This window comes from Labrus mixtus, chromosome 1, assembly GCF_963584025.1.
Source record: "Labrus mixtus chromosome 1, fLabMix1.1, whole genome shotgun sequence".
Taxonomy (NCBI): Eukaryota; Metazoa; Chordata; class Actinopteri; order Labriformes; family Labridae; genus Labrus; species Labrus mixtus.
This window is the reverse complement of record NC_083612.1, coordinates 7,273,790-7,301,462: the sequence shown is the minus strand read 5'-3', so window position 1 is coordinate 7,301,462 and position 27,673 is coordinate 7,273,790. Positions and strand designations below refer to the sequence as shown.

At 42.9% G+C, this 27,673-nt stretch overlaps 2 protein-coding genes across 3 annotated transcripts in view; one reads left to right on the top strand and one right to left on the bottom strand.

Annotated features, from left to right (window-relative positions):
* Nucleotides 1–7,336, top strand: part of LOC132981939 (nuclear receptor ROR-alpha A-like) — a 90,495-nt gene extending 83,159 nt beyond the window's left edge. For both annotated transcript variants that reach the window (XM_061048132.1, XM_061048217.1), the window contains one exon: nt 211–7,336. In XM_061048132.1, coding sequence (XP_060904115.1) covers nt 211–375 — 165 coding nt within the window. In that variant the 3' untranslated portion in view covers nt 376–7,336. The remainder of the gene's footprint in view (nt 1–210) is intronic.
* LOC132980801 (serine/threonine-protein kinase BRSK2-like) overlaps nt 1–27,673 on the bottom strand; it is a 575,981-nt gene that overhangs the window by 19,579 nt on the left and 528,729 nt on the right. The gene's annotated exons all lie outside the window — the stretch shown is intronic.

Genomic DNA, 27,673 nt, shown 5'->3' with positions numbered 1-27,673 from the left:
TTTTTTGCACTCCCTACTTCTTGTCTCCTCTCCTCACCTCCTCTCACCATCTTTCTTCCTTCTTCTTCACTCGACATCTCTTCTCTATTCATTTCTCCTCCTATTTTCTTTATTCTAATCTTCTTTCATCCTTTTTTATTTCCTTTTTTTTTCCTCATCTCCTTGTCTCCTCTCCTCTTCTCGCATCCTCCTCTCCTCTCCCCTCCTCAGCTCAGGTGTAAGGTGTCAGCGTTGCGTTCGCTGTGCAGTCGACACACAGAGAAGCTGTCTGCGTTCAGAGCCATCTACCCTGACGTCGTCGGCACGCACTTCCCTCCTCTTTATAAGGAGCTGTTTGGAGGCGACCTCGAGGTGACTCTGCAGACCGACGACTGAACTTTGACCTCCTCGGAGCGAAGCAGTGACCCGAGGGACGGACGCTGCAGGGTCCTGGAGGACAGGGGCGATGACTCACGCTGCTGTTGCACTTCTTCTCTTGAACAGCTGAGTCGACAAAAAACAGAGATGTTGAACTCTTCCTCCTCCTCCTCCTCACAGCTCCGGGTTATGATGCAGTGAGGAGTCAGGCTGACTCCCCCCACCTGCACATAGACACACCTCGGCTCAGGATACAGGATGTGGATCAGATTCAAAAGACACCTTCAGTATTCACGCTGAAAACCTGCCCCCAGTTTGTCAAGACATCAGCACTTCTTCTAACCGTTTCTTTAACTTTGAGAGAAACTCACAAGGAAACAAGAAACATTAAAATGTATTTGTCTCAGAGAAGCTAGTTCGTCTGGAACTCGTTGAAATATTGAGTGCTGTGGTTGGTGAACAAACTGCTAAACATGTATGTTGGTGCTGAGCGATCAGAACAGCTCACCAGCTATCTCACTTCATCGCTCATCACACAGTTTACACAGCTTTTGTGGAGCAGGGTATCTTAAAACTGGATGCACATGGAGCTCATATGATAGCCTCCCCTGTTTTAGACCGCTGTCCTCAAAGGTAAGCCCGGACAGTGAACGCCTCGTCTATATGTTGTCATGCAAATCTTTTCCCTCTCCTTTGGTTTCGTCCATAGACTGTATGTAAGAAGTGAACGCAGCCTCAGAATCTAGATAAAAGGGGAAGTCAGTGCAGAAGCTTCTCAAACATGGCCTGACATTAACATCTGCAAACGTGTCACTGGTCACTTGGCTAACTGCAATGTGACACTACGACACTACAACTCCCATGAGCACTACCTGCACACAGTGTTTGATCATTGATCCTCGCGCTTGCAGTCTAGTGACTGACAACACCGTCGTTCCTGTGGAGAACATGGTGGAGATGGGAGTAGGAGTAGTACACTAAAACTGAAAAACGAGGAGACAATGAAGAACAAGAAAAGACTCTTGAACCAAAAGTAGGAGTCAGGCTAAGATTAAGGTGTGTACAGCAAATTTAGCACACCGTAGTCAACTTTGATCTTTTAAAATGTAATCTCCCAACTGCAAAATTGTGCCAAGTGAAAAAGCTGAAAAACCACTGGACACAGTGTCTGTTGAGCAAAAAAGTTGATATCAAGCCCTGTTCTTATCCGGACCTTCTTCCTGGAGGACGACTCGACTCGACTGGTACGACCAAAAAACGAGAGTCTGATTGTGTCGAAGTCAGTGAGTAAGAAAAAAAACAGCCTTCTTTACGTTTGACTTATAACATCAGTAGACATCAAGTTAAAGGTTTAAATTCCTAGTCTCAAGACTTGAAGTTGTTTTTGTAAATTTGGATTTATTATTTTAAATGGATTTATTTTAGCGTCAGAAAGACAACAGAGCATAGTACCTTTTAAGGCGTCTTTACCTGTGATTGAAAAGTCCCAACAAAAGCCTCCCAAAAACATTTATTATTTTATCTTTTGGTTTTAATGAAAGTCCCCTGGTTTCATTTTTTAAGGGCATGTTATTGGCTGGCTAAAGTTAACATCCCAACTGTTACTGTTGTGACAGTTTTATTGAATGTTTTTGCTGCTCTTTGCTAACCAGGCGATAAACAAGATGGTGACAATCAGAATGCTAAAACTGAGGCCTCAAATGTTGCAGGAGGGCTACGTTCATTTCTTATATACAGTCGACTGTTCTGTCATTGGTTCTTTCTTTTTTTAGGGATGCACCACTCTGTAAAAAAAAAAGTTCAGGAAAGTCATCTCTCTCTCTTTCCTCTTCTAGTTCTGATTCTGATTTAGAGCAAACCACTGGAGGTGACGTGAAAGTTTGAAAAGGTTTTTTTTAGTCATCCAGGGTGCATGACACTGGACTTTGGCACTTACAACATCACATTTCCAAAGGAACCAACGTGTTTCAAGTGCAGCTGGGTTCATTAGTCTCATCGTTTTCTCCCCCTGATGTCTGCAGAATTCATCACTCAGGTTCTTATTATCCAGATTCATGTTTCTGAACACCACATCATACTCTCTTCTCAGGCAGATTGAATTCATTATTATTCATCTATCCATTATCTATATCGCTTGGGGCTGGAGCTGATCCCAGCTGTCATTGGGTGAGAGGCGGGGTTACACCCTGGACTGTTCACCTGTCAATCACAGAGCAGACATATAGAGACAGACAACCAGCCACACTCACATTCACACCTATGGGCAATTTAGAGTCAGCAGTTAACCTAACGAGCATGTCTTTGGACTGTGGGAGGAAGCCGGAGAGAACCCACACATGCAGGGAGAACATGCAGACTTAACACAGAGAGACTCCTGTCAGACTGGGATTCAAACCAGGAACCTCCTCGCTGTGAGACAACAGCGCCAACCAGAGCACCACTGTGCAATCTGAATTATTTATTGATAAGCAGAAAGGTTTTAAAAATGGACACCATGATTGTTCTTTAAAGACTCGTTGATTGCATTTCTTCCCTTTTCTTTCTATTTGGTTGACTTTTCAAATGAATCAAAAACTCTTTGATTGGAAGAACAAAGAAGAACCACAGGAAGTTAATCTGCACAAGTAAAGCAAATGTAAGCACCAACACAGCTTACATCTGTTTGTGTTTAGATACACAACCCTTTCAATCTTCTTTGTGACAATACCCCCACACGCTGCAGTTTATCGACATTACTCTGTGATTGCACAGCTTCTCTCACATGAAGAACAACTTCTTCTCACACTGAACAGAAAAAACTAAAAGTTTTCTTTCTGTAAATTTATGTTTATCCACCATGACATATTTCTTCCTCCTTCTGCCTTTCATCCTTCAAACAGTGACTTCTGTCCTCAGAAAGAGAAGAGCTGATCCACAGTAATGTAGCAGTTAGCCTGTAGCACCACCTGGTGGCCCTGGCAGGAAAGTGCAGGTTCCTTTTTCTCTCTTAGTCAGTTTATCAGGGGGTTTGAACACGTTACAGCTGAATCTATCAAACACGTTTTATCCATTGATCTAACCAAAAATACTCAGTCAATAGAGCATTTTTGGACTAATTCCTGCAGCTGATTTTATGTAGCACCTGAAATAAGACGAAGCCAAAAAAGAGAGAGAGTGAGCTTATTACTATTTAAACACGTATCATTAAGGCCATAAGACATGAGAGGTTTCAACCAGCTAAATGCAAGCAATATAACAATGACAGGGTAACAATAAGAGCAATATAGAATCTATGCATCAGAGTCAACTTTGGTGAAGTGGTACAAAAAAAACTAAATTGCACTACTGCCTCTTTACTGCCGACCTGGTAGTTTGTGTGTTCACACATGTTCCTACTTGTGTTTTTAGACAGACTGCTGAGAGACTTGACTTTCATCTAAATCCTTACTTTGTTCAATAAAAAAAAAAGATAAGTATAGAAGAAGTAGATTAGAGGAAAAGTAGCAGGGGTGTATCCAGAGGATTGGCCAGGGGTTGCATATGGGCCCCCCTTGGAAGATCATTGGGCACCCCAAAATCTTAGACAGTTATTGGCTATTTCCTGGGTTCAAGAAGCTGCTGGTAGTTTTCTCTACTTGAGCTTTAAAGGAGATCTATTCTGCTGATCCATATTTAAATTCATACATATAATGTTACGATGTAGGATGTCCAAACTAAACCTCTGCAATGTTTTTGTAAACAAAGCAAACACAGTTGTCGCTATGATCCCAGGACGCGGTTTCCTGCTGCTCTGAACAAGACGTTATGAGAATTTAGGGAGACTTGACCAGCTGACGAACTAGAGCAAAGCATGGAGCAAAGTTGTAGGACACGCCCACCCTGGCAGCTCGTTCAAGGAACTAGAACCCCCCCTTAAATTTCCCTTAAGAGAGCTGGCCAATCAGAGGAGAGTGGGCATGTGAGGAGGGGGGGCTTAAAGAGACAGTAACTGAAATTAAGCTTTTCAGGCAGAGGCTGAAATGAAGGATTTTACTGACTCCAGTATGGGACAAATAAGGAGGTTTTTGAGCGGCACATCTCACAACGCTACTTAACAGGTCTGGGACAACTGACATCATTAATGGGGAAAGTGAGGATAATAGATCTCCTTTGAATAATGTCTAACAAACCAGACACACATGAATAAGTTCAAGAAAAGTTTGTTGAGGTTAAGGCATAAGTAGGTCACGTTAAGCCGATCTAGAAAGGTTGTGGTGAGGTGATAAAATGTGTACCCTTCTTACATTGGTTAAATGGTTACTTCACTCACTTTGTGTATCTAAAGTCAGTTTTCTGATCTTGCAAAGCGTGACCTGTGTTCTTGGGTGGAGTCTCGTGTTTGTTGGACCCAAACCGACTTTGATGTTCTTTGCACTACTTCACATGACAACCACCTTTTATCAGGGCATACTATCATCAGGGCAAATAAAGGCGAGGGTTAATATGAGTTGCAATAAGCTGTTGCACTGTTGACATATAAAGTGGTACTTTTGGTTTGGTTTGTAACCGTGAACTAAGCGTCCGAGCGGAAAGAGCTTCAGCCACGTTTATATTGGTCAGAACAGATACTGAATCATCAAGGATAGCACTTCAACAGTCATTGAAGATTACGTCACACTGTCAATAACATGATGTCATTTCTGTTTTAAATTTTGCCACCTGCTTGCCCACAACACATCGTAAGTCTTGAGGTCCAAAGCCCAGTAAAAAATTTATTTCTGGCAGATGTACGTGTAACATCAGCCAAAATGTGAATGCCTAGCAATAACGTTCCTGTATTTTTATTGTTGTTCACTGTGTGTAGTTTGAAGATGATGGCATGTCACTGCAGATTCTGTTTTATAAGGTTTCATTTGGGCTGTTCCTTTCTGTTCTCGTGTACTTACTCTCCACCCCTCACATAATCCCATACGCTGACGACACCATCTTCTCCATTCATGCAGCTTATTGGTTAAGCGCTTCTTTAAATATTTTAATTATACGTCTGTACAGGCCACAGGAAGATACCGGTATGGATGCCCACTGAGCATCAAACTTTTTAACTGTTGATTAATATGCATCATAATGTATAATATCTGGTTTGATATGCACCGCTCTCCTTTAGATTTAGCTGAATAACAGAGAGAGCGTTTGTGTTTCTAAGTTGTGTGTGGTGCTAGGTAACATTTTGTTAGCAGGCTCTTGATTTTTATCAACTATGCCAAATTGTATGTTTCCACACAGGGTAAGACATCTAAAGGAAAATTGTGTTTTTTTAACAACCTCACAGGACAACATGATATCTTTAACCCTTCAAATGGTTTCATGAAGGTCACACCTTACAACTGCCGCCCCTTAGCATCGGAAACATGCTATGTTGAAGTGCTGGCTTCTCTAACAACAATGCAGCAGCCAGTATGTCCTCTTTCTAACTTTAGATTCTGGTCCTGAATGCTCTGGATTTGTGTGGACCAGAGAAGGTAGGCGGTTTTAAGGCACCCACACACAGCTGTTTTGGATGCCCCTTGGTTTGCCAGATATGAGACCAGTTATCAGGTCAAACCAACAGGTGTTGCAGCAATTATCATAGAAGTGATTGTACCCGACCTAAAAAGCGTCTGCATGTTTCTAACAAGCTCCACGAGCAGAAACGAGCTCAAACTAGGATCAATATTGGAGATGCTTTTGAAAAATGGAGAGAGGTTAGAACGCAGAAAGGTTTACAGACCGATGCAGAGCTGGATAAACACTGAAGCTTCAGTGTCCACCACATGGCAACCTGCGTGAGCATCGACTCTAGAGAGGAGGGGCCAGGGGGAGATGGCTCTTTACAGAATTTGGACTGCAGTACAGTCCAAAAGGTACCAATTTTTTTTAGCAGCCATTAAGTATTTTGTTTGGCAGCTAGAACCAGAATAGGTTGACTGTAACGGTATCCTCTGGGACAGATGGACTGATCATTGTTGGTCTTCTTGAAGTGTATTTACTGCCATTGACAGGCTCAAATTGTTATCAAAAGAGTTTAACAACATTACAGAAATAATCACTCCAGAGACAAACCTTTGGCATGGATAAGATCATTTCTATTAATCAGCTAACATGTTTTATGAACTGCTGAGCCCCTGAAAGCTCAGATAAGGAAAAGATAAAAGCCGTTAGTAAATGATTTCCCAGGGTTCACAAATCTGTGTGCAGGATTTATAATCCGTGCACCAAAATTAGTGAATTATGCACATGGATTTGCAAACTTTGGGAACAGTTTTGTAAACTGCTTGAATGGATTCATACTTTCAGATTGCAGATCCTCACAGTTTACAAAACCGTGCCTGCAGTTTGCAGAACTCTGTGCACAGTTCTACAAATCTGTTCCCAAAGTTTATGAAATCCTTGTGCATGTATTAAAAACCGTGCACACAGATTTGTAAAACAGTCTTTTAGTTTGTCTTAGCCAGCAGCCACTTTAAGAAACATGTGGAAGACACCACAGCCTGTATCATAGCAGCTGGCAGACACAATGTATTGAAGTGACTTTTAAACATGTTCTACTCTTTAGTCATTCAGAACCCAAGAAATATGTTAAAATGACCCGAATAAGCCTAAACTCAACCATCAGACACTCCTGTATTCTCTCAGTACAGTCGACACATTCAATGGGACAAATAACAAACGGTCTGTTTGGTAAAGTGACATTCACCCTACTTGAAAGCAGAGAAACATTAAAGTTTTGTTGGATATTGAAACCAGGAAGAGGGTTAAATGTCTGCTGTGTGAGATGTAACAAAACACAATTTTCCTTTGAATGGTCAAATGTTATTATGATACAGAAATATATCATAGAAAAATGATGTAATATCCCAGCATGCACCTGTATCAGTGTGTCAGGCTGGGGTCTGTTGATTTTCTTTGTTTAACATGTTTGATACAAAGCAGAGCTTCTGTATCAGAAATGTAGCAGAATTAAAATAAATAAATGTATCCCGTTTGTTTGTTTGTTTTTTGGCTTCTGAAACAGTTGATGCAAAAGAGGAGAGCCTGAAAGAAGCTGAATAAGAAGAAAAGAGAAGGGAGGATGAGATGTTTTTTCTGCACATGCATCTGTCTCCAGTAGATGGCAGTAGTGCACAGGAGTATCTGCTATAACCTGCAGTAACAGAGGAGAGCATGTTTCAGCAGAAAACAGGTAGATTAAACAGATTCCCCCCCTCCCGACACACTGCAGAGCTCATCACCAGCCAGAGGATCACACACACACTGTTTGAAAAAGATGACTGCACATTAGATGGAGTTTGTGTCGATGTTTAGGATTAATAGCAAGTCAAACATGAGTGTTTCACACGAGGAAAGAGCTGACAGGTAGGACGTTAAACTTCTCTGACAGCTGTTGGAGTTGCTCTGTTTTCTAGTAAAAAAAACTCAACACATCACTTTTAGACTTTCAGATCTTTTGTCTTGTTGGTTTTTTATTTTTTGCCTGCTCTTCACAGACTCTGAAACTTCTTTATGATCCAAACTTTCAATGTTTTCTTTTCTTGAAACAGTTTTCCTCCTCTGCCAAACGTTCTGCTCCCTGCAATCTAATCCTGACGAAAACAAAAACTTTAGAGGTGACATATTCCCCTCCTCTTCAACAACTTAAAATAAGTCTCAGAGCTCCCCAAAACATGTCTGTGACGTTTCTTGTTATAATTCCAATCTGATCCTGTATTTGATCATGCCTATAAACCCCTCCATTTCAGCCCTGCTCAGAACAGGCTGTTTCTGTGTCTGTACCTTTAAGATTAATATTAAGATTTACTTTATTGATCCCGCAAGGGGAAATTCTGTTTTTACACTCTGTAAGTCATGCAACACACACTCCTGAGCTGGTGGTGGGTAGAGGGTTTGGTGCCTTGCTCAAGGGCACCTCGACAGGAAGCAATCTGGCAACCGGCGACCCTCCGGTTCCCAACCCAAGTCCCTACAGACTGAGCTACTGCCGCCCCAAAATATATGTAAATGTAAATGAGCTGTGTCTGACCACGCCCCCTCTCTGGAAGGGCTTGGGTGTCTCGGGCTTTCTCGCTCCATGTCCTATTGTTTACGATGCAAACACCTAGCTGTGGGAGTGTCACCCACCTGGGGGAGGGGTTACTGCCCTTTGTGATGTCATGAAGGGAAAATATACAAACGGCCTGTTTGAGCACACATTTTCTGAAAAGTGGAGCAGGTGAAAGACGGAGAGGATGGACTTTTCTCATCATTGGGGGGTTTGTAGACAGACTAGGGACACATTAGTTAATGTGACATTTAAACTGTGGTTAGGACCAGAAATACACAACACTTCTGTGGTTGAATAGCAATAAACTGGCCAATAAGATGCAAGGAAAAACAAAAAAGGATACAGATTTTTAAAGTTTAAATTGTGATGTGTACGGTCTCTCATCAAGAAGAAACACTCAAAGAAAAACGTTTCTAAATCATCAAATGTTTGCATCATCTTTGGATGGGATACAAAATGTGCTCTTCTTTTAGTCATACCACAACTTTTGACCTTTTACCTTTAGGATGCATTAAGAGACAGAAGGAAAACCATTGAGGAGAGAGGACATGAGGAAATTATTCTTATTAAAAAAACACAGCTATAAATGTTCTCTCTCTACTCTGTAACCTGTGAAATGAACACCTGCACATTAAGAACAACCTGCGGGGTTTTCATTCCTTCTACTGCGTCCTGCTTGTAGTCATTACTTCACACCTCAGCATTTATTGATGTTGTTTGTGAAATCATTATGTAATAAACCAAAACATAATTATGTTTCTTTTGAACACAGTACAATTTTATACAAGGCTGAATGTTGCAGAGAAAAAATAGATTTAACATCTAATCAAACGTAATGCTCGGGAAGTAGGAGTCGACATTAGTCTAAATGACTTTCATATATTCACAAGAGTGGATGACAAGTCCTGGTGAGAGAAATGTTTGTAATAAGCAGGTCCTCAACGAAAGCTTGAAATCTACACGATAAATCAGAAACTAATTACACAGAAAACGTGTCACAACCAAGGCTCAGTGAGCTGGACAAAAAAGGACACCTCAGCCCTTTGATGCATGTCATTACCCACTCTCTCTCTCCTCCCAACATCTCCTGTCTCTCTTCAGCTGTCATATCTAAGCACTCACAGTAGGCCCGGTTGTCCTGTACCATACTTAAGAACAATTTCCCCTCCCCCTCCACATTCCCCTCACAAAGAGAGTAATCTCAGAGCCGTTCATCGTCTGTCATTGTCTGATAGAAGGAGTATGCTTCTGGGAACGGATGTGAATTTCTCCGTAAAGAACTTCCAGGTAAGGCTTCTGTGCAATGCATCAGCAACATAAACACAGTCATTTCGTGGTTTACTTAACAACCCGGAGGAGTGGCCGTTCTTCTGCTGACTCTCAGTTCAGTAAGAAACACTCTCGTAATAAATGTACCGTTTTCACTGCAAAATGGACAAACAGTTTTTGCTTAGAATGCTCCCTGGGTTAGCTGAGCAGCATGCCACAGGTTTCCAAAGAACACAGCGCTAAACTGGATCCTGAAATTGACAGACAGATTGGTACAGCATCAGCAGTATGTGGGCGATGTACCAGACCGTCGTGTCATGAGGGAGCTGAGCCTTTCCATATCTTTCCATATAAACCATTTAATCTAAATCCCAACCCTCACCTTCGGTCATGAGCTTCGGGTAATGACTGCAAGAATCAGAGCGCTGATACAAGTAGCCAAGATGAGGTTTTTCTTTGCAGGGTGTCTGGGCTCAGCCGCAGAGACACAGGAGAAAAAATCTCTGGCATCAGGAGGGAGCTGGGAGTCGAGCCAGCGTGCTTCCCAGGTGCTTTTCTTTGGAGGTTTTCCAAGCATGAGACACTAGCAGGAGACCTCAGGATAGACCCAAAATGTGCAGCAGGGACTGAATATTAGCTGGCGTGGTAAGTGTCTCAATGTCCCTCAGGAGGAGATAGAAACACTGCAGCAGACAGGGACATCTGGAATCACTGGCTCGCACGTTGCCAACAAGATCCGTCCTTTAAGAGCGGTTTAGGATGGATGGATGAATGGACTGAAGGATGAGGGGAGGGATGGATGGAGGGGTGAGGGGCCTCTTTCAGACTGCCAGCCAGTGTCTCCTTTGTTTTCTGATTCTGATTGTATTCTAGCTGTTTTTCAGAAAGAGTTGGCTGCGCCCAGGAAAACCAGAAAAATGGCACTCTTTGAAAGTAATATTTTCATGCATGCAGCTAAAATCTCTTCATGTAGCAGTCTTTGATGTAACACACCGGTGTTTCCATGGCAACAATAAACTTTTGCCCATGAGGAGGCATTGTCCCGGCAGCAGAAGCCGGGCTCTCGAGTAGACGGAGATGTGGCCGCAAACTGACCGGTTCCTCCGTCGAGATCCTCAGCTCCATGATGATGACCCCTCGAATAGAACAGCCCCCCATGGTTCCTGATGTGTCCCACTTAAGGAGGGAGAATTTCCACCTCTACCATCTCCGGCTCGAGATATGGCGGCAGCCCTGGGAACACAAACAGACACGTTGGGGCAGACCTGCTACCCAAATCTTGAAGACAGACTGTTGACATTAAACCAGGTTCAGAAAGATGTATTAACCACAGTTGCACACAAGTTGTTCCAGCCCCCCAAAACCACAGAGGCACCCCAAAACATTCAGGGCCCGGGGGAGCACCCCAAAAGTACCTCGGGGCTACATGGCAGACAGGGCCCCACCAAATTCTGTAAAGTTAGAACCCAGTGTCATTCTTCAGCCCTTGAAGTCATTAAAGAACAGTTGAGCTCACCAAAAAGCCCCAGTCTCACACAGGAGGTAATCGAGGGAACCCTGACTATGCTTCCCTAATCCCCCAAGAGACTGGAAGACCAGACCGCTTCGTATGATCAAACCGAGACCAACATGGATGAGCTGGTAATGGACCAAACACTCAGAATTAGGGGACGGATTGTCGGCAGCCAATCGTGCAGGGGGACAAAAACAGAGAGGATTTAGAAATAGATGCGGGTAAAAACGAAATACCTCACTGTAACTGATGGTCAATGTCTCAGACTCAGTCTTACCTGCCACCCCAGATCCTCGGGGTGCACCTTTGAGGTCGGACAAACAGGGTTCCCCAAGAAAACCGTGCATCCCGGGCATGACTCTGAGGAAGAAGGGCAACGATATGACAAGCCCGCTCTGAGTCTAACTATAATACCACAGGGCCGGAGGTCCCCCTCTGAGTCAGCAGCCCCTCTGCAGAGTCCTGAAAGACTTAAAAAATAGACGTGAGTAAAAACAAAATACCTTACAGTAACGTGGGGGTCCAGGTCTCAGGGGTCCTCGGGGTGCACCTTTATGGCTTTTAATTAATACAATTATGGATTTCTCTGGCTTTGATATCTGTTGGAAAAATTTGAGGTAAAGAAAGTACTTCACTTAATTTAGATATTTTAGTGTGAAAATTCGACATTAAGTGTAATACCTTTAAATTAGTCACATTTGGGTGCTACATTGGCAGATATTTTTACGTGTAACAAGCGATTCAGGTCGTGTTTTTTTTTACCAGAAATCTATTTGATAAGATCTGAGTTTTTGCAGCGCTGCAGTCTGTGAAATTTCAAAGTCAACAGCACTTTGTCATTTTAGTCTGGTGTCGGTCAGTGTATTGTAAAACATATTCGTACAAGACACAGTGGAAATCAATGGAAGATAAGAGATTATTTGAGTGTGTGAAAATATGAAAGACATCGAAGTCTCCTGGGAGTGAAGTGATTGGACGTGGCAGAAGCAGTGCAAGAGGACCTGGGTGAAAATAGCCGTGAAGAGTCGCAATTGGCTTTGGCCCCGGAGCAGTTACAGGCGTGTCATTGGACAGACACCATGATGTGATTTTATCAGGCCCTCCGTTCGCCTCCTGAGTGGGCTGATAAAGTGATGAACCCTCGAAGAGCTCTGACACAGGAGGCTGACAGACAGGAGATGTGGCCTTGCTGAGCAGATAATATGATGGACAGAAGTGGACGCTGTGTGTATGTGTGTGTGTGTGTGTGTGTGTATGTGTGTGCGGAGGCGGGTGAGATGAGAAAATGGAGAACAGAGGGTGAAGTGTGGAGGGGTGAAAGCTGCTAAATGTGATCCATTTGAGGCGTACAACAGCCTGAGGGTGTGTGTGTCCTGCAGCTCAGTGTTCTCCTCCTGCTGTTATCAGCGCCGCTCTGCTCCTCTCTTCAGCCCGAGTGTTTCTGAGGAAAATGCTTTTCTGAAACTAACTGCTGCAGGAGAGTCTGTGCTCATCCAGGGTTTATTACAGACCATGTTGTGCAAGTAGACATCTTTACTTTTCCACACCTGGGCCCCTTTTATTTACATGTTTAAGTCTCTAAAGTTTCTAAATTACTTAATGGAATGGAGAAACCCAGAGCCCGGTTCACAAAGAAAGGACAGCAGCTGCTACTAGCGCCAAAAATGGAGCATTGTTTGCTCCATCCAACGATGCTGAAGGACAACGAGGATGCTTAAAGTCTACACACGTGGATGAAGTGTCAAGCAAATGACAGCCACAGTCTAAATGAATCACATATTGTATCAATAATAGGGGAGTCAAAGTAATATTTACAGACTTTATTTATTTTGTCATTTCTTTTTATACATACAGAGGTAGAATTGTTTTTCTCTTATAGATACTGCGGTGCAGTTACCACAAACTCTCAGCAGACACAGATAGTATTTCTGTGGCTGTCAGCAGCAGTGTTTGTGATAGAAACACTTTTTGCACTGAGGCTGATTTGCATGGACAGAGGTCGCAAAAAAGGATTCCATAATGGATCATTCAAATAGAGACACTGTTTGCTCTGCAGCTCAGTTAGGGGTGCACTTAACCCTTTGCATGCGTTTTGTCAAAAAGAAGTGTCTTTTTTGACTGATCTGCACAGGTTTAGTGGATGCAAAAGCCAAAAATCTTTGTTGGGAATCAGGCCCTCAGTAGAGAGATGAGAGTTTACTACATACTCCATTAACTCCTCTTTCCACAATTTCCCAGTTTGGGATCAATAAAGTAATTCTATTATTCTATTCTAACTACCTCTGATACCATCCCAAGAATTTCAGGGGCAAGCTTTGGGGCCCAAATAAATGAGGCTATGGTTTAAAAGATATATATTTGTGATTGATAGGTTTGAGAATCATGACGTTATTTGTTTCCAAGATATACGTGATTTGAAACCATCAAGCGTTTTGAACTTTTTGGCCAGGGATAACCCGACAGGTCTTTGTAAAAGGTGCTAAAGCAGCAAACCCCAGTTGTGACATCACAGTGAGGGGAGAAAGTCCCTTGAAGAGATTACTCGCAGAGATCACAGCAGCTCCAGTTTTCTGCCTGATTTTTCACAGAGATTATTTCAGCCTCCAGAGCGGCTCTGCCTCGAAGAAATCTCTCTGCAACTAAAGCTACAATCTGCCCACTGTGTTCCACCGTGAAATCAGTCCTTCTCCACTTGTGCTTCTCTGAGGCTTTATCAAACCGACAGTAAGAAAATGCAGATAATCCCCAGGCTCGACAATGGACTCAGAGGCTATTTACAGTCCAGCCCTTTGCTGTTGCTCCACATTTGTTTGGTTAAGTGCGAGTGGAGCTCACAGATTTGGACGTGCGTCTCTCTCTCTCTCTCTCCGTCCACTGTTTGCTGCCAGGCTCTGCTGCCTGCCAAGTCCGATCCATCTCATTAACAAACACACCTCCCCTGTGACTCCACGCCTTTCCTTCCTTCTCCTCACTCCCTTCAGCCTGTCGCCGGGGGACGTCGTCCCGCGTGTCGTTGCAATTAGAGCCGGATGAAGGGGTTAAAGTGGCAAGAGAAGAGGAGGCACATGTGAGCTGTTTGTGTGAATTGTCTCATTCAGGAGGCGGAGGGATTGTTGTTTGTTCAGGCAGGCGTTTGTGAATCTGTTTGGGCTGTTGTGCATCCTGTGTGTTTTTAATGTCGGTCAATCAGCATGTAATGGAGACCGTCTCCAGCCAGGACGATGACAGATGAAACAACAGGCAGCCGCTAAATGTTAACCGTTGTTTGGACAACGCTACAAACAGAAGCCGATGCTTTTTCACAGCTGGTTAATAGAACTATTCGAAACTGGTTTAACAAAGCTGCACCCATGAAGTCGAAATAAGAGGGGGGGGGGGGGACAGAATGAGCCAGGGGGATCAAAGACATACAATCCTTTACTTGATGTTGTAACATATTTTTAAAAAACATGATCACCTGGGATAACTTGTGCTGTAAATAAACAAACAGCTAAACGTGCAGCGCAACATCAATTAACTTCTGACAGAGACTTTTAAAGTTGGTTAAATAGGTCGGTGTTTGTCTTTGCAGGTAACGCAAAAGTTAGCTTCAGACAGCATTTCCAATATGGTGGCCCTCATCGATGCGCTTCAATAACCAATGGGTGACGTCGCTGAAAAAAACAAACAACACACCACTGAGCCCAACTTCAATATTAGTCGTACGTCTCAAAAATCGGGTCAGAAATGGCCTTAATTTGGACAGTGTATGCTGGGTCTAAAGGAAGTAATGTTTAATTTGATAAACCTTGCTCAAGGGCTCAGGACGTGAAGTGGCACCTGTCCAGCTACCAGACCGCTCTCCAGACTTTGTCCGCACCAGCACTTGGAGCGGCCACCCTCCGGTTCTCAGCCGAAGTCCCTTCAGAACGAGCTACTGATGCGCCAAACGTTTCTGCCCCGTACATGGTGGAATACTGAAGCGTCATGCTCCGGCATGTCGGCTAAAATGAAAGTCTTCCGAGCTAACACAAATAGGTGTGTGGTGATGTAATCTGTGAAGACCTGCTGACTTTGTTTGCAGAATAAAGGTCACAGACACCAAAGAGGTCGGTCTCTGTAGGGATCCCCTCTGTCATCAAACATCTACAATAACAATCTATGGTTGGACACCAAAGAGTCCAGTAATACACTTTTTAAATTGACCACAGCTGATGACATGGCACATTTAATTTCTTTATGTTAAAACAATCGTCATTAAAAGCTTATTTTCATGTCGTAAAAGAAACTTGAGCTTGTATTTCTTCATTGTTTTTGTAATATTCCCTGATGTTAGTCCTGGATGTGTGTGAGTCTTCACGGGTTGTAATGAGGACATAACGAGCATCACATTAAACCTGGTTTGTAATAAACTATTTTAGACTTCTGATTTCATTAAAGTCCCTGTACAGCTTCTGATGCGTAGTCATTGGAGAGGGGCTGCTTCTCATTACAGATGGAGAACTTAATAATCCTGCCACCAACATTTTACCTGCAGAGACACGAGCACTGTCAGGAAAGGGGGAAGTGGGACACGGGGCGGATCCCAGAACGATAACCACATAAATCGCGAGTGATAGATTGGAGAGGAGAAATTGTATAGAGCCAAAACAAGATAACTAAATCCACGTTTCCACCAAGCCGTCCGGTTCAGTTTGGTACCCATTTATTGTCGTGCAGTGGTTAGTGCGCGCGCCCCATGTATGGAGGCTGTAGTCCTCCAAGCGGGCGGCCCAGGTTCAAATCCCAACTGTGGCTCCTTTCCCAGGGGTTGACCCTCCAGGCCACTAGTTTTCAAAGATCACTGGCCCAGGAACGTTACTTTTGATTCGAAAAAATAACAGTCACCAGTTTACTCTTGAACCATTCTGATGCAAAAGTAAATTACAACTTTTATTTAATTAATTGAGCTGTAGTTATACAAATATTGTGTATTTTTCTTATATTTATGAGCTCATGTTTCTTCACCATTCTGATAACTGTAAGAGTCTACTTGATATTAATATGAGGCTGTGATAGAACTGGAATCTCTCCTTCTTTCTTCTCTGTGAGAAACTCTTCATCCTTAGATCTTTACTTTAGGAGCTCTCTTAAGGGCTAAGATGCTTTGTGAATAACTTTTATCTTTACCAGGATCTAGTCTTTAACTTTAAGGGGAAATTTAGTTGCAGTGTGTTCCAGCTCCTCCAGCTGTCTGTCACTGTGGCTGAAACTTTTCTCCCTTCTGTTTTCGTCATGCCCTGCTGTCACTCTCGACTCGTAGGTGATTTTTTTTCCTTTGAATGCTGATTTAGGCTCGGCTTTTGTCCGGATCTGATGGTTTTAAAACCGTTTTACCAAACGTGTTTTTTATTAAAGAAAACCTGCGCTAAAATCTGTGTGCGAGTGTACAATTCGAGAGTAGCGAGCGCGCTCGTGGGAATGACAGCAGTGAAGCCGTCGGCTGCCTTTCAACTGTGACACACATGCACGCGCACGAGCACTTGATACGATGATGCTGTAGCAGTTATTAGCGCGACGTTTTTAAAATAATTACTGACAAAACACCGGTATGACAGGAGAGCGCTGTGAAATTGAAAACGTGTTACTGTGTAACTCAATCCAGCCTTATTTAATCAGGGATGACTCGAGACAAGCTTGCATAGCCTCGCTTTGTGCACAAGTTTTATAAGAAGTTAAAATGAATGGATGAACGAAAAGACAATCAAATGAGTCACAGAGAGAAGAAAGCTTGAGCGCCATTTTTTTTGAAGCTGCTGACTGAGCTGTGCAAAAATTTAAAGAGGCCAGGGAGATGGTTTGGTGGAAATCTACAGACAGACTTAATGTGCAGGTATGTCATGTTAAATGTGCATTTCACTTCATATTATTTTGCGCTCTTTTATCTTTAGTAAGGTGGTTTGCATTGCCTCTGTATGAAAAGTGCTGCACAAATAACCTTACCTTCCATAAATGAACGTACAGGCTAGATAGAAAGATACTTAGTTCATGCCGAGGGAAATTTAAGCATCCAGTAGCAGCTTATAAGACACATATATGACATGAAACATTAGTTTCATCTAGCAACACCTGCTCCCCAAGTTATTCACTGAGAGACTAGCACTGGAAAACAAAGACACAGAAAGTTCTTTGATTGTGTTTTTGAACACTCAAAAACCACAGAGAGAACCTCACACTACCTAGGTGAGATAATGAGTCAGAACAGAGCACTGGAGTCAAAGAGTCGATATAAGATCCAACCACCTGGGCTTAACCAAAGCCAATCAGTTGCACACTAACACCTGACTCTGCACTGAGTGGATTCCTTCACAAACCTCAGTGAGAAGCTGGAGAGAGAGGCACACCTTCCCTCTTCCTCTTCTTCCTCCTCCCTGCCTTTGTCTGGGTCACAGTTTGTATGAAGAAGGAGCCACATGATTCATACTGACTGGTTTGTTTCAGTTTATCCATGTTGTCATTACACACAGACAAAACAGAAACCTGTCAAAAAAAAAAAGAAAAGTATTTTATCTGTGCCTCGGATCGAAACCATCTCAGTGAACAAACAAACAATCAGCAGCAGTCATCTCAGAATTCTAATGGCTGTGAAATCGACACAAACAGCTGAACATTTCCGCGCTGCGTGGATTCGATCCCATTTTCCCAAAATCTGTGTGGATGACAAATTGCAGCAGTTACGGGGACCGTCGTGTACCATTTTATCTCCCAGCCTCAGTTCCCGTCGCTCTGATGTGGATGTGTGTTTATGGAAAGTGTACATTAACTTTGAGGATCACTGAAACGTCCCTGAAAGAGACACAGAGCGCCGATGTTCACGTCACAGAGACATGAAGGTTTGGGTGAGGAAAAGAAAAGCAGACAAACTGGAGGAACTTAAAGAAAAAACAGACGGATGTCCTTGAACGTTACATGAACCGCAGCTTTCAGCACATACTGAACATCATCGTCTATTCAACAGGGGTTAATACATTTCATGCATGGTAGCTACATCGAGCATCTGTACTTGGTAAGCTGAGTGGTGGTTAGAAAAATACAAACAGGAAAAAACACTCCAGTAGTCGAATTTTTCACAAGGAAGAAAAAAAAAGTGAAAATTTGTGTTGAAGGAAAACTGTTTTTTATTTTTATTTGAACCAAACAAGGTGCAGAAAACAGACTGTTACATGTCTTAAAGGTCAATTTAAAGGAACGGCTTCACATTTCTGGAAATACACTCATGGTTAACTAACACTATAAGACTTCAAGGTAGAGTCAGGAGCATTTTCCTAAAAAATTAAATAAAGACCGACACAAAGATGATTCTGCTGCTCAATCATCACTTCTGGGCCTTCACACATGTGTGGCGAGGACTGTGTCTGCAGAGAGCAAGCGGCAACCTCCAGTGTTGAAAAGTAAAGCTGATTGCTGAAGTGTAAAATCCTGCAGTTCGTCGAGTGTCCACTAGAGGCTGGCTGCAGAAGCACAGGAAGTCACATACACACCCATTCTAAAAAGCCTGTTTTTACAGCTGAGATTAACATGTTTACAGCCTGGTTCAAAAAAACAAATAGGTCTGATTATCTCATGTCTCGATCGACACACTGTACGGGGGGTAAATGTTTTGATGACTCATCCGTTTTGATTTGATGAAGGATAAGAGTTATTCACACTAAGGCGTGTAGCTGACCTGATTGACAGGCGGGCGCGGTGTAACGGTTTGCCAGTAGGCTTAATACCCTCCTCAGCTCCAGCTCTCAACCTGTCGTTAGGTTGACTGAAAGTTAGGCTGACTGAAAGTTAGGCTAACTGAAAGTTAGGCTGAGTTAGGATTTCCAGCATGGAGACCGCCATCGATGGGACTCCAGCGCCCCCTGCAGGAACAGATTAGTGTGCGTAGTTATGATAACTTATTATTATTTTTTAATCTGAGCTAGTGGGAGCATGTAGACGTTAAACAGAAGAGGCCCCAGGATGGAACCTTGGGGAACTTCACAAGTAATTATTGTTTGCTCAGATTTGAAGTTACCTATAGACACGAAGAAGTCCCTGTCCTTTAAGTAGAATTCTGTAGGCTGTGTTTCCTCCAGCCAGTGAAGGGAATATGGCGCATAGCAGCAAAGAAAAGAAAATATAGTGAGGCAAAACATCAAGCGGATGAAGCTTGTTCCATAACGAGGGTGAATCGTGGGATGGCTTTCACCAGCTAGGGACGAAGAGCGACATCAATCTTTATTTATTTTTTACTGGCTGAGAGCTCTTACCGTCCTGATAGCTACAGTAGCAGGTTTGCAAACTCCACCTGGTGAAAACAGAAGGTACTAAAAGAACTGAAACTTCACGCTGCCTGAACACAATGGAAAATCTGACACAGAAAGACAGGAAAACCTTTTTTCCCCCTCTGGAAGACCCCCAAAAAGCCCCGTTATACACCCTTATATACTAGATTTTACGGTATTTCTGTCAAAACACTCCCTAAAAATGTAGTATACGCTTTCTATTAAACTGCATTTTAAGCAGCATTGCAGCGCTTTCAGTGATTCAGAACTCACTCTCCTCCCCACTCATCACCTCCACATCTTTGTTTCACTCCTCTCCACCAGACATCATCCTGATTCTTGGCACTCTCTCTCTCTTTCTCTCTCTCGCTGTCTTTTGTCTAAATCACATCAGCAGGACTGATCCAGTCCTCTCATTACCTGCACCTCATGTTCCCCGCCGTTTCTCTCTTATTTCCCAGGCTCCCTTGCTAACTGGTGAGTTTTCTTCACCTCTCCTGTGGTGTGTGGAGAGGTGCACTGCTGATCTTCTTATCTCTCCTGTTACATTCAGAAATGTTACCCGAGTATCCAGGTAGAGCTCTAACGGCACTCTCTCACACAAGTCACATCCCACATTTTTCTCTCCTCCACTTTCCATCTCTCTCTTTCTCATTGGTGTCTCTCTGATTTTCCACTTGAAGTTGTTTTTCATCTTTGCATTGTTCAACCAATTTTCCTTATTTCACACTTACTACAGTCCAACTACTGCACCTAGAAAAGATATGTGAATACTCAACAGGTGTGATACTTGACGCTTTTTCGAGTGAACACCTCAATCTCCAACCGTGACCCCCAATCCCCACATACTCGTCCTTCAGCACAACGATTTTGCTCAGTCGAAAAGGCGTGCTCCCTGCCCAACTGGATCTGTATCTAGAATGTGAGCACAGCCACGATCAGGAGAACAAAAGAGAACTTCAAAATTCAGCAGGTATAAAGAGAATAACGTGCAAACAACATGTTGCTTTGTCGGAGACGGACCCGCAGCGCTCGCTGTGGAAACACAACGATTGACTAGAGTGGCAGCGAACTAAGACGTAGTGCTGATGGGCCGCGACGCACCGATTATGTGGAAATTGGGGGATAGCCCTGCCACCACATGGGGGAAGAGACGGCCCCTTAACAGAGTGTCATCACAAGAGAACAGCTCAAAGAGAAGCACCTGACTTTCTGAAACTGAAGGAAAGATTTTGGTTGAAAGTGACAGTATATATACGTGTTGTTTTGGTTTTACTTTAGCTTTTATCCTAAAGCCGGTTGCAGGTTTTTATTCCCATTTTATTTGAAATTTGCAGCTCTATCTGAACCCGAGGTGCTTCAGTCTACACATGATCCGGTGTGACGAGTATGTCTGTATTCAGTATGCACACAGGTATCTCCTCCTGCAGCAGTCGTCGGGCTGAATACAAATGTTTATTAATTAAGGGCTAATTTCCCGCTCCATTGATTCCAGCTCCCACAGAGCTGCGTTCCTCTCCTCAGAGGATCTATTAGAGCGCAGACAAACCCCCAGAGAACGCACACACGTGTGGATCTCTGTGCACTTCTTCTTCTCCCGTTTTTGATTTTCATGTATGGTAGCGGAGAGCTTCGGCTAACTCCTGATATCTAGAGGGACAGAGGTGTTGCCCCTACTGGAGACGAGGTCAAAAGGTAAAAACACACGACTGATTAGTAAGAGTTTGACCTGCATTTGACTTTTCATTAAGTGGATCTGAAATTACTTTGGTAAGTTTAAGTGTGTTAGTAAGTCTTACAGTTCAGTCTGACTCGAAGGATAAGGGAGGCAACATTATGCCCGTGTAGGCAAACAATCCATTAATTGTTTTAAAAACCTCTGAAAATAACAGGATTTCCAACATGGCGGCTGCTGCCACCCGAGTCCCGTTGTGTGTGGTGTTCTCCGAGCCGTATCTACAGTGTGTTTCTAGACGGGACGGCCGGCCGGCTCATCCACTCGCGTATAGAGCTTGTTTAATTGAGGGACTAGAGAAAAGAAGAATAACATACTGTACTCACTGCTTATTTGAATTTCACGTAAGCGTTTTTAGATCACAGACTACGAGCTAACTAAAGAGCGCTAGCATTAGCATGCGAACACAAATTGCAGCTTGAGTTGTTTTGGTTTCATTCTGGTGCTCAAGGGCGACATCTACTGGATCAAAAAGTCGTGTATTCTTCCTTTAAGCGATACCAAAAACGACACAAAGAGGCAGTGGAAAAAAGGGAAGGGGGGCGGGGGACACCAAACCATAAAAATAAAATAACAGAACAGCTTACGACCTTGTTTAAACTCACTGACATACTGCGATAAAAGAAAAGAAAAGAGTAGGAAGAAATCCTGACTACTCTTCTCTTACCTGGCAAACAGAAATACAGCAGTATGAGACGTTCATAAACCGTGAAAGGAAGTGAGATGAATGTGTTACAAAGGCTGGAATAAGCTTCGTTGTGCCTCCACTTGCTCCTTTGTTTCAGAAGCTCCAGATGATTTACATTCATATCATTAGTATGTTTTTTTAGACTAAATTCACAGGTCCATTCTTAGGTCCCGTGTCCACCTATAGCGTTTTTTTCTGTGCCGAAAAGCGCTGGTTATGCGCTCTGGATTGTCTGCATGAAGCGTTTGTGCTCTGAGAAGAAAAGCGCTGCACGTCCGACCTGTCTCTATGACAACAGTCTGTTAAACCTCCATCATTAATTATTAGTTGAACATATTTGTATACATATTGTTACGTCCATTATGTATTTTTTTCAGCCATAATTCTACCCTTTAATCCTTTTTTTTTTAAATCCTTGCCCTTTATATATAGAGAGTGACTGATGTGGTAACCACTCAGACTCATCATCAAGATCTGATGATGTGATTGGTTGGTTTTTCTCAGCTGTAAACATAGCAGTCTGTCATCACCAGGGAATACTCTCTGTGAGTTCAGAATGAAACGCAGAGATATGATGAGTCGAGTCACTTTTCTTCCACGTCTGTTATCTTTCTGTGTTTCCTCTCTGATAACAGCCGAGCAGCATTACACCCACAGGCTTATCAACTCTACCATCTCCTAATGTGTTGATCGAGCTTCCTGGAGTTTAAACTAGCTCTGTGCTTCTCAGATTCATCCCAAATAAAGTTTTTTTTTGTATTATCTGCCTGCACACATAAGGCTTTCATATAATAAAATAATGAAAGCATATCAGATATTGTAGCCGTCAAGGTTATCTGGCTGTAAACACGATGCTTACTCTGCAGAATGAGTAAAGACAGTGAAACTCCTGTTCTCCTTCTCAGACTGAACCGAATAAAGGAAAGTCACTCGAACTGAAGAAAAAGGAAGGCTGATGGACTTTTTCCACAACCTTCATCACTCATTCTGACTCATTCGCTCCTACATATACAAGCATCATCTGCACGGCAGCTACAGTGGTCAAAAATAAAAGTTACGCGTTAAACAAGCAGTAACCTCCAGTGTTGAAAAATGATGCTGAAGTTTAAAATCCTGCAGTTCCTCGAATCTCCACTAGAGGCTGGCTGCAGAAGCACAGGAAGTCACATACACACCCAGTCATGTAAACATTACTGGCCGAAGCCTGTGTGACGTCAGCAATCTGTTCCTGCAGGTGGCTCTGGAAGCTCATCGGCAGCAGCCACCATGTTGGAAATGCTGTCTCAATCTAACTTTCAGTCAACCTAACGACAGGCTGAGAGCTGGAGCTGAGGCGGGTTTTAAGCCTCCTGACAAACTGTCAATCAGGTCAGCTACATGTATTGCGAGTAACTCTTATCCTTCATCAAATCAAAACAGAGCCTTTTTTAACGGTCCCCCCCCCCCCCCGTACAGTGTGTGACAGTGATGACAATAACTAATCAGACCTGTTTTTTTTTTTTTTAACCAGGCTGTAAACATGTTAATCTCTGCTGTAAAAACAGGCTTTTTAGAATGGGTGTGTATGTGACTTCCGGTGCTCCTGCAGCCAGCCTCTAGTGGACACTCGAGGAACTGCACTTCAGCATCGGCTTCACGTTTCAAGACTGGAGGTTGCCGCTTGAGAAAAAAAAAAACGACAGAAAATCGAACCTGTTCTGAAAGAAATAACGGACAAAGGATTTGGAGTTAGTGCTCAAACATGACACAACATGAGATTGTATGTCTTATGTAACGAGCGTACAGTGTTAATCTTCACACCATTTTCTAATTTAGTCATAGTCATTGTCTCCTGACGAAAATGTCTTTATATTTAGTCAGATATCAGTCATTTGTTATTGATTTAATTTAGTCAATTAGTCACTGACTAAAATTGCACATCAATTTAGTTGACCAAAATAGAAGATATTTTAGTCAACAAAATCAGACGCAAGCTTTTAATTTTATTATCAGAAGCTCCAGGGGGCGGGGCTTCACAGACCTGCAGGCGAGAGGCTCCAGGCTGCACATTGTTGCACTCACCACACACGCACACCTTTGATGAAGTATGCTATGATTTACAATGATTTTAGAACAGCTGAGGGGGTTTAACACTTCTTTATCAAGGACGTGATAATCCTCACTTGTAATGAAGTTTTCGTTTCGTCAATTAGATGATGAAGTAATATTATTTATCAAATCGTCAAATAGCGGAGTTTTGTCTCGTCATCGTCATAGTTGACTAATTTAAAAAGACCTTCGTCAACGAATATTTTCGTCATTTATTTTGTTGACGAGATTAACACTGCGAGCGTATAAGACACAGCGTGCAGAGGCCTTTAGGCAGCAGAACTACTTTTTGAACTTCTGCACCGTCATCAGAGGAAACTAAAAAATCATACTGTAAAGAATGAACTAAAAAATGACAAAAGACAATTGTCAATGACAAAGAGCAAAAAGGAAAACAAGTCTCAAAGTAACTCTGAAGTTCTGAGTCAGTTTGAATCCTCAAAGAAAGTGACTCAAGGACAGATGGAGAAACCACTGAGGATGTGATATATATGTGTGTGTGTGTGTGTGTGTGTGTGTGTGTGGCCTGTTAGTCTAAGTTAAGATCTCTCCCCGGGTGCAGAGAGATGCAGCACCAACAGCCTGTATCCTCCCTTCCTCCTGAGGTGGTTGAAAGTGGAAAGCTGAGAGTTGGAATCAGATCTCTCCTCTCTCTCTCTCTCTCTCTCTCTCTCGATAAGAGCTCCATGCTGCCGGGCGCCATCGACCGCCGCCTCCTGAGTTCATCCCTCCGACGCTAAAACAGCCAGTAATCACATACAGTACATCCACCACGCCGGAACGCCCAGGCCTAACCAACGAGTCAATAAAGCGCTGCAGCTTTTAAACAACAATAAAGACCAAAGGTAGAGCCCGGCACCCAAATATGACTGAGAATTAGAGAGGCAGAGCATTTGTTTTTTTATTTAGCCGCTAATGGTCGAGGTGAGCGTTCGATGGAGCGGAATAATGAGGCGGATCAATGGCCATCGACCCGCTGTCCAGACCGCCACACTTCCCATTACACTGCTGCCTCAGGGTAGCCTAATCTGCTCCCTAAGTAAGAGGGTAACTGGAAAACACATTCAAGGAAGGAGGAGCTGCAGAGTTAGGAAGGACTATTGATTCACGGCATAAATTATAAAAATATCGACTGTTTTAAGCATCCGCAGACTTCATTTCTGGAGAGGCAGCTAACTGAGGAGTTGGTTTTATTTTAGGTGGATGAGTCAAGTTTTGCTCTTTTAAATTTTTATGTTTTACACTCGCTGGTCAGCAGAGACATATTTACCCTCCTGCAGTTGGACGCTGAGTTGAAGTTAACTGCTGTAAAAAAGTCTTTAATCCATATCCACCACCGTTATAGTGCCCTCCGTGCCTCCATGGCAACGGTTAGTAAAATCCCTATTTATAAAACCACAGAAGAAGAAAAACCCTTACAAAATAAAAAACACACTAAAGATTATAAGATTGATTAAATACTAGCTGAACAGCAGATTTTCACTCTTTTACTACGACATTCATGCCTGCTAGGTCTGGACTAGAATACCTTAGAAGTGATGCCATAGTGCGGCGCCTTTGGCTGAACGGTTAGTTTGGGCGCCCCCTAGTGACGAGGATGTGGTCATCAGAGTGGGCCGCCATTTCCCTGCATGTCGTTCCCCACTCTCTCTTTCCCCAATTTCCAACTCTGTCCACTGTCCTATCTCGCCAATAAAAAGTCCAAAAATGAATAAACGTGTTTCTTTACCATTTAAAGGAACCTGTAAAACCAGTAAATCAATTAATTTAAAGGTATAATACGCAACTTTTGATTTGACCATAGACTGTAAATATTAATGGATGAAGCCTGAGTGACGTCACCCATCTGTTCCTGCAGGGGGCGCTGGAGGCTCATCGGCTCGGAGCTGAGGCGAGTTTTAAGCGTCTTGACGAACGTTACATCGCGCCCACTATACTCGCCTAACTATCAATAACACTTATCCTTCTTCAAATCAAAACAGATGCCTTATAAACAAATTCAGTGTGTGCCGACGGAGACATGAGCTAATCAGACCTGTTTGTTTTTTTGAACATGTTAATCTCTGCTGTAAAAACAGACTTTTTAGAATGGGTGTGTATGTGACTTCCTGTGTTTCTGCAGCCAGCCTCTAGTGGACACTCGAGGAACTGCAGGATTTTACATTTCCACATTGGCTTCATTTTTCAACACTGGACGTTGCCGCCTGGAGTCTACACAGTTTTCTTCCAATGTTGCCAGCACAAACAACTGTAACCTGCTGGTGGCGCTAGAGATGAGGTGAGAGGATCACAAAAGTAGGAAAGATTCCAAGTTGAGGAACTGTTGCTCAACATGCCTGTAGCCTCGTTAAACTCATCTACAATGATATAAAGGTGTGAATCTGTGATCACACGGGATTATAACAATGCTAACTGGAGTCCGCTCCAACACTCAAAATGATAAAACTGTCCAGCAGAATATAAAAGTAACTCATCCTCTCTATTATGAGCACTTTATCAGCTGCTGAGTGTGTTCACATCACTTCCTGTTTCACTCTCGACTCGTGAAGTGTCGTTACCTCTCCCTCCTGTGTGCCGAAACATGTCCCCAGAGCCTCTCTCTGCTCTGCTGCCGTACTTGAAATGAGAACGTATTTGTAAGGAGCAAAATGCTAATTCTGTGAGATAGTCCTTGAAGGCATGCTGACAGACTGTCAGAGTGGTTGTTGCTCATTTGATGCCTCATCATTTATTTTTCTGATGAGGTGATGAAGCATCTCGTGTTTCTGGTTTCCGTTTATGTATTTATTTTATGCCACTGTTGTGATTTGTTTCAGCTGTGCTCTCGGCAGCTTCTAGCATCATTTGAGGAGTTTCAATCAAAGAAAAGGTGTTTAGAGGAGGCTGAATATAAAGACGGTTTTGTAAAATTCAATATCATATGTCATCATATGTTTGGTGCATCCATCCTGTGTGATTTAGACATTTCTTTTATTCAGTTAAAGGTCACATAATATGCAAAATACTCTTGTTACCATGTTTCTCTAACACTAACATGTGTCTCTAGTCTGTCTACAAACCCCCCAATGATGAGAAAAGTCCATCCTCTCCGTCTTTAGCCTACTCCACTTTTCAGAAAATGTGTGCTCAAACAGGCCGTTTGGAGATTTTCCCTTCATGACATCACAAAGGGCAGTAGCCCCTCCCCCAGGTGGGTGACACTCCCACAGCTAGGTGTTTGTTCTGCCCTCTGAGTCTGCCTTCTCACCGTAAACAATAGAACATGGAGCGAGAAAGCCCGAGACACCCAAGCCCTTCCAGAGAGGGGGCGTGGTCAGACACCGCTCATTTACATATTTAAAGGTACAGACACAGAAACAGACTGTTCTGAGCAGGGCTGAAATAGAGGGGTTTATAGGCATGATCAAATACAGGATCAGAGTGGATTTAGAACAAGAAACTTCACACACATATTTTGAGCAGCTCAGAGACTTATTTACACTGAAGAGGAGGAGAATATGTCACCTTTAACTGCTTTTTGAGAGCTTGTTTATGTTTCACATCGCCTCTGACCCAAGATCAACAAACTTTGACTTCACTGCCTTTTTAGGATACTGTATTAATATTAAGAAGTTTGCTTTCTTTTACTGTAAACGTTTAAAACTAAGAAAACATATGCTATAAAATATGTAGGCTACAATATGTCCTGAACTTTAGAGGAAATGGAATAGTAAGT